Here is a 14,649-nt window from a genome sequence, read left to right as displayed (position 1 = left end):
CTATTTGTTTTACGAGTTGAAAATGAAGTATCTGGATTCTTGTATTTTATTTTTGTGTGTTTAATTTGTTAAACTTTTGCAGTCAGTTTGTGACGTCATAAGATGTTGTCGCTTTGAAGCAAACAGAGACAAAACAGTTTAAGCTCAGACGAGAGGCAGCCTGGCTGTTTGTGGTTGCTATGGTTACGTGACGAACGCCGCCATCATGTGACGACATGCTGTGATTTCAGGGTGGAGGAGACCCGGGACCTCCTGTTGTTCTTCAGAACCATCAGGAGTTTCTCAGAGAAATGCGACGATCGGACCAGAACCTTCCAGCACTTCCAGGTGAGTCAGATTAGAACTGGATGGACCAGAACCTCCCACTGATCTGCAGACGTCCTGGTTCTGGGTTATTAGACGTCAATGCTTCTTCTGGTTTTGTTTTAATTTTCTCCTGTGGAGAACCAGATGTTCATTAGTTGCACATCTGCTCCGATTGTTTACCTCTTCAAACGGTTTTATGACAGCAGAACCTGCTCCAGGTTCTGTTCGTCATACTGATGGATGTGTGAGGCATCCAGAACCAACTGTGTTTGTTTGGTTTTCTGCTGTTATCTGACTCACGGAGGCTCTCTGTAGTCCAGCAGCTTGTTTTTAGTTCTTTTAGGTTCTGCAGAAGCTCGTATTTCTGTGTTGCTCAGATGATGAAGAGGAAAAGAGCTGTAGGTGTTAATTAGTGGGACCAGTCTAAATGTCAGGGCGGGACGGTGCTGGACAGGCTGCAGCTAGATGCCAAATAACACACCAAGCGGTGGCGGCGGCGGTGGTGTGGAACACATTGGCCTGTTTACTCGGCGAGTCGGCAGTCCAGCCCAGTTGGCAGGACTGCAGGACGATTAACACACATTTTCCATACTGGGCCGCGTGCTGCAAACACTGCAGTTTAGCTTCATCTGCATCTGTTTCAGGGTTTCTGTGGAAAATGTCATTCCTCATCGTAAATATCCAGCTGTAACGTTCTCCATACCATAATAACAGCCAGACAACACCAGCTTAAAACCGGTTAAATAAATAAACAGAATAAATGAATTATATGGAAAGTGTTGAATGTTTTTCTTGCTGGTGAACCGCAGCGCTAAACAGACCAAAGCTATCAACCTCAGGCTTTATGAGCCTCAGCAGGGCTGCTCATATTGATGTTCCCTCTCAGGTGCGCAGACATGTTAACGGCTTGTGTTGATGAGAGCCGTCTGATGCAGCTAATGGATGTTTTCAGTTTGGTGTTCTCACATTACTGCATTCTGGTTCTAATCTGGGCTGCAGCACATCAGGAAAACATGTTACTGCAGTGTTATTGTTGCTTCACCCATCAATAGGAACTGAGGCACATTTTCTTCAAGATCTTCTTCCATTGGTTGATTTTTATGCTCCCTGTCAAACTGAACCCATTTTCCCTGATTGGTCTTAGTGATTAGTGGTTTTCTTAAAGCTGTTCATGCCTGGAGCCCTCATGTCCCTTCATCTTGCTAATGTAGAAATGCTCTAAGTCAAATACAGCTGTCTTTTCTTCAATCAGTAAGTCAAGATTTTTTCCTTAAAGACAACGGTTCCCCACTTAAAATTTTTAACAAACTTTTCAACACAATGTTACTCTCAGATGTTTGCTTTATTTGATGCCAACAATTAGACCCTTCTGGAACAGTTCATGTCTTCATGGTTGATTGAACAGGCAGTGTATTATTAAGTCAAGTTTAAGTCACATTTCAGCAACAAGGCAGTTCAAAGTGCTTTACATCATAAAACATCATACAGTTTACAATGAAACAGCAATAAACATTACATTTTGTTAAATGCCGCCATTAAATTTCATGAAGCAAATACACATCAAATATGTTGATCAATGTTCCAGTTACTACTAATCAAAGCAACTCTAAGCAGTTAGGTTTTTAGCCTTAATTTACAGGAACTCAGTGTTTCGGCTATTTTGTGGTTTTCACATTTGTGGTGCATAGAAGCTGAATGCCGCTTCTCCATGTTTGGTTCTGCTCTGCATTCCCAGAACCAGAAGACCGGAGAGGTCGGGAAGGTTGCTATGACAGCAGTAGATCTTTAATGTATTGTAGTGCTGAGCCGTTCACTGATTTATATACTAACATGTCTATTCTCTGAGCTGCAGGGAGCCAATGTTGGGACTTTAGAACTGGGTGGTGTGCTCTATCTTCCTGGTTTTAGTGAGAACGCCAGCAGCAGCGTTCTGGAGCTGTTGCAGTTATCAATGCAATCAATACATGGATGAGTTTCTCTAGATCTTCCTTAGTCCTCTAATCCTGCAAATGTTCGTCAGGTGATAGAAGGCCAACTTTGTAACTGTCTTTATGTGTCTCTGAAGGTTCAGGTCAGAGTGCATCACTACACCCAGAGTTTGGGCCTGGTCACTAGTTTATAGCTGTGATAACTGAAGCTGTGCATTGACTCGTCTTTTTGTAGGTCCAAAGAAAATAACTTCAGTTTTGTTTCTGTTCAGAAGGGCCAATGGTACAAAATGTCAGCCTTGACATTTTGCACATTTTGCTCTGGGTCAGCCAGCTGCTGACCCAGAGCAGCTGTGACTACAATCCAGTAGCTTGCCATCATCAGTGTGTGAATGTGTGTATGAATGGAAGCAACTAATTTAATTGTAAAGCGTCTTCGAGAAACCTTATTGGGTTGAAAAGCGCTATATAAGTGTTCTGTTTGTTGAATAAATGAATTCAGAGTCACCTGGTGACATTGTTATGTAGAGCTGTGTATCATCTGTGTAGATATGGTAACTAATCTTACTTTTATAACCTGTATTGAGAGGCAGAAACTGAATTCACAACAGTTGAAATATAATAGCCAAGAAAATATTACATCCAAGCAACTCTACATCACCCAGCTGGATGATTGTGGTGCGGTTTGTTAGGCCTGTTGCAATAAACAATAAATCAGTTAATCAAATGATAGATGTGAACAAGCCCAATAATTTTCAATTGCATGATTTATTATTTTTCTCTTTTCTCTTTCTATCAAAAAATTACAAAAGTCTTCAGTCTGGTGCTTTGGTCTCAATTAGCTCTTTTTTGATAGATTTTTTTATTTAATTTTGTTTTACAGAGGATTCATATTGTTTCTGTTGTTTTATTTGTTTTGGATATTTAAAATGTCTTCCAGTCTCAAATATTTATTATGGTCTTTGAGAATGTGTTTTTGCATTGTTATATTACTTTAAATGGTCTCAAATCAACAATATTATCATTTATTGCTATTACTTCTGGGACAGTTAATCGACCAGCAAAAGCTGTTCCAGTGACAGGCCTAGCTGTCCTGGTTCTGGTATACAGATCCTGCAGACCCGGTTTATGGAGCTGAAACTGTTTAAAGTTTCTGACGGTGAGCTCAGGTTCAAGTTGAACAGGATGTTGGTGATTTGCGGTTTCAGTGCCAGACTGATGAAAGATGAGGATGGATACACCTCAAAACTTAAGATCGTATTTTTGCAAACTGGAGACAAAGAAACAATGACCATATATCCCTGAAACATCTATCCACCACAGTTTGTCCTAATGTGTGGATTCATCCTGTCATACTGCAGCACTGGCTATTAGTTTTATAATAAACTCGTGGTTCTTCTCTGTCAATAAATGTGACATGATAAAAAATGGAGCAATAATCCAGACTGACTGTAATCAAAAACAGTTTATTAACATATCAAATACAGCCATGTTACACACTCCTCCTTCTGTACAGCTCCTCTTATTCACATCAGTTATCATAAACAAAGATTTATTTACCTGGAAAAGAAGTGAAAACAAGAGAGTAACTTTCACATTACTGAAGTTCATAGATACATGTTCTCCAGCTCACCTCAACTGGACCATAAATTAGAAAACAAACTGAAGTCAAGTTATAGAACATCATCATCATCATCACCACCGTTGTCTGCAAGGCCATGCAGACGAGTCGGATGCTTGAATTAATCACAGCTCATTTATCCAGCGTTGCATCCGGAGGGAAACGTCTTAAAATGTTCAGTTGACAAAGGATCACCATGACGACAAGATTAAATTAGATTAGACTAGAAGAAAAAACTCACCTGTTATTACCTGGGAAAATCGTTAGAAGTAAATTAAGGAGCCTGTTTATTTTGAATGAGCGGGGATCCTCCAATGAGCAGGACGTGTTCGTCATGCGGAATAAATTTCCCTTCTTTTAATATAAATTCTATTTTATTCTGGGTCTTTTTCCAGATCTAAGATGAAGGTTCTGTCAGTCCAGAACTATTATTATTAAAATCTAAGAGAATCTCTTTAGAGTCAGGAGGGGAACCGAGCCGAGCTGGACCCGTCGCTGCTCGTTAAAGTGACAACACTGACCGAACCAGAACCATTCTGCTGCAGAGGCCTTAGAGTGAGTCTTTGGGACATTGGTTCTCCTCAGCGGTACCGCCCCACAGGCAGCACTTTCATGCAGGTGAAGCTGTCAGGGTACTTGGACAGCACCACCGGATTCCCATCCATCCGGACCTCAGACAGGCTCAGTCGTAGATAGTAGGAGTTGTCGGACTTGCAGAAGGTGTCTGTGTTAACCTCTGTGATGTTGTTGTCCTGAAACACAGGAAGAGTGAAGAATAAGCGAATGTTTTGTTGTCTAATTTTTCTTCATATTTCAAACATTTCAAACGTATTTCATTTGTCTTTAAAATATGTTTCACCTAGAAAACTTGCTAAGCCCGCTGGTCGGGGCGGTAGGCCAGCCATCTGGCGACCAACGTGTCCTTAAGTTAAAAAATGATTCAAGTTCACAAGAAGTTTGAAAATATGAGTAAGTAAATATGTGCTATTTGAAAACATTATGAACAAACACGATAAAGTGACGTGTTACTTTATTCGCTAAAGTAGTTAGCATGTTAATTGCAGGAGTGAATTAAAAAAAGACGCCTGACCTCAATCTCAATATGTATTCACGTACTGACCGTTTTATGTTGCCATTGCGCTTCCAACCATTTCAAAGAGACTCTGGTCTCACTGTTAGTGGTGTATTAAAAAAACAAAACGATAATAGATAAACAATGTTAGACTGGTGGGGGTGCAAATAAAGCTTGGTGGCCCGCCAGGCTGATATTGCACTAAGGGAAACCCTATAATAGTCTTTAAGAGTTCAATAGCTAAATTTATGTAAATAGGGGGGCAGATATTATAAGTTTATACTTCTTTCTGCTCCTTTTCATTCATGATTTCTTTTAGTTATTCAAATTTAATATTGAGTGAATGAAATAAAAAATTAAATTAAATGAGTTCAAAACAGACCGATTATTCACAGCCCCTTATCACATTTTTTCATATTACAACTAACCTTTTTATTTATTCTTTTTTATTTATGTTTTTACAGTTTTTTATACTTACTTATTTATTTTAACTATTTGTATTTATTTATAATTTTCATGGTAGATTATGTATTTATTTTAAAATGACCCTGAATTTGTTTTATTGGGATTATTGAAGAGGCAGTTGAGAGGAAACTTCCTCAACTTTGTGTGGAATGGAGATGTTTCGCTCAGCGACTGCTGGAGTTGGGCACTGGATGGACCAAAAATCTGAAAAGTGTGGCTTGGATTGCAGTTGCAGTAGTAGGAACATGAAAACTCAGAGTAGAAACACTGACAGTCTTTACTTCAGTGGAAATGTCTGTGACAGATGGAAGAAATGGAAGTGAACAAAGTTCCAGAAGATTCGGATGTGTTCTCAAGCTTTTACTGCTTGGAGGGTTTTTATGACATATATTTTAGGGTTGAGCACTTTTAAAAGGAGAATTCCCTTTTATATTTAAACAAGGTTCTTTGTTTTGCACATAATGTTTGTGTTTTTAAAAAACTTAATGGGGAAACTTTTTTTAGCATCTTATAAAACTAATGCTCTGTTGAACCACAACAGTTTAATTTGTGTAATTAAGTATTTTTATTTCCATTTGGTAGCTCATTGAGACTGTTTTGTTTAGTTAACTAAATTAGTTTATATTTCTATTCATCCATTTTGTGTTTTCTTTGAGGCACTAAACATTGTGTATATTGTATAAATTCTATATTTATACATGAATATTTCTATGTAGTTTATAAAGGAAAATTTGGAATATAGTCTGTGATGTATAATTGAGGTATTGAAAATATATTGTGATATAATTCTATGGAAATATCGCCCAGACCTATTTAGGACTGGACTTTGACTAGACCAATCTTCTTCCCATAATATTTATGGCTGGATGGTGATTGCCCTGTTGGAAAGTGAACCTCAGATTTACTTCCAGGATTGTCCTGATTTAGATCAATACATCTTCACATCACCTCTGACCTGCTTCTCTGACCCATAGCATGATGCTCCCACCACCATGCTTCACCAAGTGGATGGTGTAGTTTTTTTTTTTTTAATAGTTTTGTATGTAGGGTAAAAAGCTTGATTTTGGTCTCCTCTCATCTCTTCTTCCATGTCTCCTGCATGGCTAACTGCTAACAGGACTTCTTCAGTGACTTCTATAACTGTCGGACAGCTCTCCTGTCAGTCCCGGTGGACGTCCCTGTCCTGTTCGGTCAGCAGGCGGTCCGTCCCGTCTCCAGGTCCAGATGATGGACTGATCAGAGCGCTGGGAGATTTTCTTATAGAACCTAATCCTGCGTTAATCAGAACCAGAACCTCCTCAATGTTCTCTAGAGAACCTCTGATGACAATTCTGGGGGGGATGTAAATATCTGATTCGATCCCGGATATCGGTGGCAATGTGCCCGATCCACAAGGACAGATCTATTCAGTCTAATTCTATGCTTTGTGCTTTATTATTTATTTTATATTATATTTAGATTTCCTAATTGCACTTTCTGAGTCATTTGAATGGTTTGTTGCCGTTTATTTTTACATGTTTGACTGAAGTAGTGAACCTCTTGTTTTTGACAGTTTCAGTTTATTTATTTTACATTGGCTATTAAAGTGCTAACTGCACTCACTGAATAAATTAAAGTTATTTTTGCATGTGTGACCAAGCCTGTGAACCTATTGGTGTATTTAAGTTAGCTGAACTGGTCCAGAGTTATCAAGAAAATCTGTAATTAAGTAGATTATGTCATTACTTAAAAATATAAATGTTTTAATTCTGGGCTGTTTTTCTGTATCGGATTGGTATCTGCCAATGCTAAACCTCAGACGTTGGGATCAGAAGTGAAAAGAGTGGATGAGTGCATCCCTAGTTCACAGCACACTCTTCAGGTTTTAATCATAAAGGCATCCTAACACCCATTCATCCTCTGTGAACTACTTGTGTTGGTGCAGACCTGTAGATGCAGGATGCGGACGCTCTCTGGGATGAAGGGGACGGCCTCCAGCTGGTTGTTGGCCAGGTACAGGTTGGCCAGGCCGGTCAGTTTCTGTCATGGAGAACAGAGACTGTTCAGCTTCCTTCTCATCTTGAGTTTATTTACAGCAACATCATTCAGCTGCCTTCATTTACAGACGAGTTAATGTCCTTTTTAAGGGCTGAACTGTCTTATTAAATCAAGTCAATCTGGTTTTACATCATATATAGGATACACTCTCCCTGACTGGTACCAGAGCTGGGTTCTGCTAACGTACCTTGAAGGCGTTGGCTTTTACGCCCTTGGTTTTGAGCAGGTTGCCATTAGCGTTGAAGGAGGTGAGCTTGGCGGGGAGAGCGGGGAGTTTGGCCAGTCTGTTCTCAGACAGAGACAGTTCCTCCAGCAGGGTGAGCTTGGAGAAGGCGGCGTCGTCGATCTCTGAGATCATATTTCCTGTCAGGTCGATCCTCTTCAGGGTCACTGCAGCAGATAGCACAGGGAGGCTTTTTTAATACCAAATATTCATGATCCAGTCAGGTATTCAGACATCAAATCAAATTTTTGCCAACTTAAAAGCTAAAATAACAAATCCATTAGGGATGCGAATCTTTCAGCGTCTAGCAATTTAATTTCTAGTTTCAATCCTGAAACAATTTTTAATTCAGAAACTAATTTTTCTATTCAGTCTAAAGAATCTGTTTGAATTATGTGACTGATGAGAGGAAAAGACAGTGTAGCAAAAAATACATTTATTTAAAACAATTTCCATGCTGTATCAAATTCCATCAGTGTATATTTAAACAAAAATAGGTTTGTGCATAAATGTTTGCAACTTAAATAACCAAGTATAAGGTTACCTTGGCTAACTGGCTTTTTCTTAAATAAAAAAAATATCATAGAATTAGTCGAAATATGACTTTACAGAAATATAAGCAGACTAAATAAAATTTTTGAGCATTTTGAATCCATTCAAAATTCCCAGGACTTTTTCTTTTTTTCCTGCACTTTTAAAATCCATGCATGTTTTATTTCCCTGAACTCTGAAGTCTCTGCAGCTGTGAGGACACGAAGGTCTCAGCTCTGAGTCCAGATGTTCTGTCCAGACGTCAGGGACTTACCAGTGTCTCCGAAGTCGTTTTTCCCGATCTTCTTGATCTTGTTGAAGCGAGCGTACAGGTAGGCGGTCTCTTTGGGCAGCAGGGGAACGCTGGTCATGTCTGGACTCACCTCCTCACAGTACACAGAACCGGACAGGCAGACGCATAGCAGGCAGGTGGGCAAATCTGCAGAACAGCAACCAGAACCAGGTCACAGAGACCCGGGTTAACCCGACAGACTCGGTCACATTTAGATATTTTTATGGATGTTTATATTTTCACAGTCTAATATCTTATTTTAGGTGATGGTTTATTTATTTTTCCTTGTTTCTGAACATTCAACCAAATCTACTTCATTTAAAAACTCCCATTGACTTCCTATTATATGGCTGATTGTTCATGTTGTCATTTAAAACTTCACCAAACTCAACAGAATCTACTGGGCTTCACATAATTCAACTCTGAGAATATTTCTGTCAAGATATAACAGTTTTTTAAAAGTAATTTCTTTCTGCTGAGTGTTTGACTATTCTAGGACTAGGATTATTCTGACAATTAATTGGATTAAACTCTGTGCATTTTGCAGATTTTTCATTTAACCACTTACTATATGCAATAGTAAAATACATAAAAATATAAATAATTACATTTCTTTTTTAAAATAAGAAAATAAACATTGTATTGTCTAGAATGGAATAACATTCATTTAGTAAATACTTGACCATTTGTTGTAAAGGATCAAGATAAAAATTTTCTTAACATCAACATATGAAATCTCAGCCTCTTCTGTCTAGTGTGGAGCTAATTTGTTGATAATTGATTAGATTAGCTAATTAATAACTGGGTGCAAAAGGTGCTTAATAGAAGATTTTTACAGAATGTGAATTGGGTGAAGCTAAAACTGCATCTAAAAGAGTTCTGGTAGAACTGATTTACAGGTCCAGATTCTTTCTCTCACCGGCACCGCCGCCGCCACTTTCCTTCGGTGCAATGCTTGCATCCGGCTCATCAGCAGGAGGTAGCGCCCTCTGCAGGAGAAAACAAGCAGTGTTTACGCAGAGCCTCGTGTTTGGGTCAATCTCTGATTCTGGTCGAGTTAGGAAATTCGCACACTTATTGCAGTGTGTGTACTAACAGGCAGGTTCTGTTGAACTTTTCTGCATTATACTCGTGTTTTAAGGCCTGCAGAGGAAGATAATTTGGTCACATTCAGAGTTTAAATCAACTGCTTGAAATGTCTTAAAATTTCATACTAAACAAACTGAATGGAAGGAAATATTCTGAAATATTTTTGCATAAATTGATGCCTCTTCTTGGAGTAGGAATGTTTCTCTTCCAACAAGTTTTCAGGAATATTTAAATATAGACCTTCATGTTGTCTTTAAACCATTCTTGGTCCGTTGTTCTCCAGCCTTTGTTTCTTTGGTCTTTGGCTGCTTCTCTGGTTTTCAGTTCAGATCTGACTGTTTCTTATTTGCCAAACTCCAACCCATGAATCATCCCTGATAAATAAACTGTTTCATGTCGACACAAAGCAGATAATTTTGTAAAAATGATTTCAGATTGACTCTATCAGTCATTTTCTGACAGAAAATCTGGAAGTGTGGAGTGTTTTTCTGTTTGGATATTGATGAGAAGCGGTAATCAGAGCGCTGCAGTCCTCCATAGCTGGATTCTGCAGCTCATCTGGAGAAGCTATTATCTAGTCAGACATGAGACGTGTAATCTCCAGCTCTCCGGGATCCAACCATGGGTCTTCTCTCAGGAGGACACGTCCAACACATCAAACCAGATGTCCAACCTGCTCAGCTGTAGAAGCAGTGACTGCAGTCTGCTCTCTGGACGGCGTCCCTCAGGGTAAACCCAGCTGCCTTGCAGGGGAAGCAGACGTTGGCTGCTCCTGTCCAACACTTGATAGGTGAGGGAAGGATCAAGGCTCCTGTGAAGCTTTTTAAATTCAGAGTTTCACACCTGACATCCCTGCAGGACCACATTCCCATCAGCGAGGAGGACAGAGAGAAGAGTGCTGCTTCTTTAACCCTGGAAAAGTCCAGCGTCTACAGGAACCAAGTTGGATCCTTTTAACTCAAACCAATTACACCCAATGTCTCCCTGTACAGTGGAGGGGCTATAATTGCCTCCGAACACCTGAGACTTCCTCAAAAGACGCTTATAGCTGCCTATTTTAATATTTCAGACTCTAGGAGCACCGATCAATCAATTGGCCATTTCTTCAATGTGAAATCCGTCCTTGATCCCTTCTGCTCTGCCATGAGAGACTGACTCACAGATCTGTTCACCGGGTCACGCCTAGGCCTGCCGCCGAAACAAGTTTGGCTGGACAATAAATTATTCCAGAAATTATTGCAATTAACAATGATATTGTTGTTTTAAGACCATTTTCAAGTAATCTAATGGTAATAATTCAAGAACACGTTCTCAAAGATCAATAAACTTTAAATTCTAGTGAATATTTAACACCAGAACTGGAAGACATTTTAAATATCCAAAAGTAAATAAACAAAACTGGAATAACAAGTAAAAAGAACACTGAAGTTTCTGTAAACAAAATTGTCCTTAAAAAAACTAGTTGAGGCCAAAGCACCAGACTGAAAACTTTTGTCATCCCCGTCCTGCAGTCGGAGCAGAGAGCAGACCGACTCCACTCCGGTTCCACTTTGCAATTGAATCACTCATTCTCAGACCTGCTGCCAAAATCAAAAAGACTGTAAACATAATTTTTTTTAATTTTCAAAAAAGGTCCGCAGTAGGGTTGGGCATTTATTGTATTATTTATTGTAATAAATTTCTTATCAAAATATGAATTTTGATTTATTGTCGTCATGATAAATTCCAAAAACCCAAAACTGTCAATATTGCCGTGTTTTTTCATTGAAAGTGTCATAAAATACCAATAAATTTCTAAATATTTTTAAATGCCGTTACTGTGTTCATGTGACACAAATCACACTTCTTTATGCCATGGAGTCCTAACGAAGCGCTTTGCAAATAGGAATGTTTCTCTAGATTATTATCTGTGTTTGTAGAGGTATGGTTGCTGTGCCATGCAGTCATAGTTATATAGTTACCTTAAAAAGAAGTAATAAATAGTTCTTATGTCACATTTATTGTTATTACAATAGTACCACAAAATATAGTCCATATTGCCCATCCCAAGACTGCAGTCTAACTTGTTGTGCAACTTTTGTTTGTTTTTAAAATGTGAAAAATGAAACACTAAAGGAGCTGCAGTTGAAACTGCAATGCTGTAAACATTATTTACATTCAAGAGCGTAATGTGCAGCTAAAACAAATGTATATTGGTTTCACTTGTATTGTTCAGTATTTTTCAATAAAATAAGGTGTATTGTGACTCTGGAGTCTGGAGTCGAAATCAGACTTAAATGGAAATCTGCAGGTCAGTCTTTTGAGGATCGGCCAGAAAACAAGATGGTTTCTGCTGTGCATATTGATGCATATTAAGGTATATTTGGTGTTTGAACTGGGATTGCACCAACGCAAGAACTTCTTTATTGGTCGCCTTTATTACTTCTTTTGGGCATACAGCCAGTCAGTATCAAGGAAAATAAATGCGCTCCTGGAATGCATTGTGTCTCGATATTTCAGCTCCCCAAGCTGCATTTTCTGTTGAATATTTTAGATTTTTTCTGTGGACCAGTCCATGAGGGGTCCACTGCACTCTAGTGCTCCCCTGCAGGATGCAGGTGGCGCTGCAGGGCATCGATTGATGCATTAAATTCAAATCTGCAGAGACAGAACCTAGTCCTTTCCAGTACACTCTGAGGTCAGAGGTCATTCATGGAGTGGATGGATCCCACTGAGCTGTTTGCTGCTGCTCAGTGCAGACATAAGCAGCTCTCCATGCTTCAGGGTGATCAGATAATTGGTCAGTCTGTCCCAGAGTTCACTGCTCTGATGCTTCAGCTGCTGCTTTTAGCCAGGAAACAGACAAACTTCGATTCTGAGACCGAACGGGAGCTGGATGCAACATCCACCCTTAACCCAACCAATCAGGATGAACAGCTACAGTTCCATATTTTCTATTTAATCTTATACATTTATCCACATTGATTACATTTGAATGCATTTGAGAGCTGCTGGAAGAAGAAAGGTTGATTACAGTGAAGCTGTGGTCCATGTTCACCATGTCCCACCACGGTTTCCTCATTCTGTGGATTTTTGAGGGTTTTTCTTCTCCTGGAGGAATTTCCTGACAAATATTCGCTGGTTTGCTGGTTTTGCTTGATGCAGTCGACTCATGCAGAACTGTTGTGGTTGGAAGGAGGTTGTCGGTTTAGGGTTAGCTTTGATTGGTGTGAAAACACACAGGAGGTTGTTTGGGTGAACCATCTGCTAGAGAGGAGATGGTTGAATCAGAGCTGACAGCAGTTAGTTTCATATCAATCAGCAGCTGGGAGACAAACTCCAGCTGCTCCTGACGGCCCAATGAGATGCTTTAGATTCTGACCTCACAGTTTCTCACGTTGCTTTGATTGTTCAGAGAAATCTTCTGCTAGGACTTCAATGTTTGTTTTTTTATCTGCTTGATTTACTTCAAAAGCTCAGAATATTTATGGTTTTGGTTTAAGTTAAAGAAAAGCAACCAAAAATATTCTAATCAAAAATTCAAGTGTTATAACAATAAAAATAACTAAACAGTTTTAAATCTAAAGACAGTCATCAACACTGAGGAGAGATGTGTCTAAACTGGAATCATTTTCCAGACACTAATCAATGTGGACACTTAAGGAATAATTACCGACTTGTGGCTACAGGTCAGATGTAAACGATAACCTCCTCACCCTCGCTCTCCTTGACTTCAAATATTCGCTGATGTATCCGTTGGGTAAAGATCCGGGTCTGAGGCGCAGCTCCGGGCCGGACATCCGGGCCGAGGCCGCCGTCAGCCACAGCGCCAGCAGACAGGTGATCAGGAGTGCCTTCATGCTGTCCGAAGCAGTGTGATGCAGACACCGCCGAGCCTCAAGGAAGTCTGGGTCAGCACCGCGCTCTCAGCTCCAGCTCTGACAAATCACTGCATTTAAAGGCTGAGCTTCCTGCAGAGTTTATAGAGAGCAGCTGTTAACCCTTTCCTGACCACCCACCATCCATCTGCAGGAGGAGAGGAACACACACATGCACGCACACGGAGCGAGGCATTGCATATCCAAACATCTATTTTCCTCTGAAATGTCCCTTAAACATGACCAGGAGGGAGCAGACACTGCAGAGAGAGCAGAAAAAATGAAAGTTGGCAGCATAAGAGAGTGAGAGTGTTTTGTCTGGAGGAAAATCTGGTGTCCAGCAGAGACATTGTCAGAAATCATTCATAATCAAACCTTTCCTGCTTTTGTCTCTGATTTTCTCTCTTCATCATCAAGAGTAGAAATGGTGACTGATGTTAATCATCAACCTGTCCTCCTCACCGACAGGTCACCAGTCTGTCTGTTTACTCAGACTGACTAAAGTCTGGATGTATTCAATGCAAATTCATTACCTGATTTAACTTATTGTACGCAGATCTATATGAGAGAATATGAGGTTCATTGTAGATTGCAGAAAAATAACAATTTGACCTCAGAGGAGTAAATTTACACCAAAAGCTCAGACAAACTTGAAAATTTTCTGATATGGAAATTGTTTTTTAGTATAACTTTCTCTGATTAAAGGAAAATATTGTAGCTATTCTCTGACATTGTAAAGTCCGAAATGTGCATGAACAAAGCTCAAAAGTTACCTGAGATGTGGGATTAAAAAAAGCCAGGAATCCACTAAGATTCGATGATGTGAATTTGCAATAAGGTTTGATACAATACTCTCAGTTAAACAGACAAAAATCTGAGGCACGCAAGTAAATTGTGCTACGTGTTTCAAACATGTCCTGCATGAGACATTTGGACATCTCCCAGTTTGGCAGACATAACTTAAAAGTTTTCACAAACACTGTTACAAAGCAGCAGACTAGTTAGAATACATGATAGTCCTTGCTGCTGTAGATAGACATAGAGCTCATACCTGCAGAGGCGTGGCTCTGCTCTTCTCCCTTCCTGGACCATAACCTCCTGACCTCACTAGACTGGAACCAGAGCTTCCCTGGAGCAGAAGCTTTGGTTTCCTTATTGCTTCCTTCCTCATGGTCGCTGGTTGGGAATGAAAAAGTTGTAGAAAGGTTCACTGTGGTTCTGCCTGCAG

General features: G+C 39.7%; 2 protein-coding genes across 2 annotated transcripts in view; one reads left to right on the top strand and one right to left on the bottom strand.

Moving 5' to 3' along the window:
* Nucleotides 1-14,649, top strand: part of cenpp (centromere protein P) — a 93,537-nt gene that overhangs the window by 7,985 nt on the left and 70,903 nt on the right. Inside the window, exon 6 of the mRNA XM_014471925.2 lies at nucleotides 231-327. Coding sequence (XP_014327411.1) covers nucleotides 231-327 — 97 coding nt within the window. The remainder of the gene's footprint in view (nucleotides 1-230; nucleotides 328-14,649) is intronic.
* Nucleotides 3,681-13,500, bottom strand: ogn (osteoglycin). Its single transcript, XM_005807568.3, has 6 exons — nucleotides 13,260-13,500; nucleotides 9,395-9,464; nucleotides 8,458-8,622; nucleotides 7,617-7,819; nucleotides 7,319-7,411; nucleotides 3,681-4,607 (listed from the first exon to the last, which is right to left on the bottom strand). The coding sequence occupies exons 1-6, from the start codon at nucleotides 13,401-13,403 to the stop codon at nucleotides 4,437-4,439; spliced, it is 846 nt and encodes a 281-aa protein (XP_005807625.1). The 5' UTR covers nucleotides 13,404-13,500; the 3' UTR covers nucleotides 3,681-4,436.

The sequence above is a fragment of the Xiphophorus maculatus genome, chromosome 20 (genome assembly GCF_002775205.1).
Source record: "Xiphophorus maculatus strain JP 163 A chromosome 20, X_maculatus-5.0-male, whole genome shotgun sequence".
Taxonomy (NCBI): Eukaryota; Metazoa; Chordata; class Actinopteri; order Cyprinodontiformes; family Poeciliidae; genus Xiphophorus; species Xiphophorus maculatus.
This window is presented reverse-complemented; position numbering and strand designations above follow the sequence as displayed.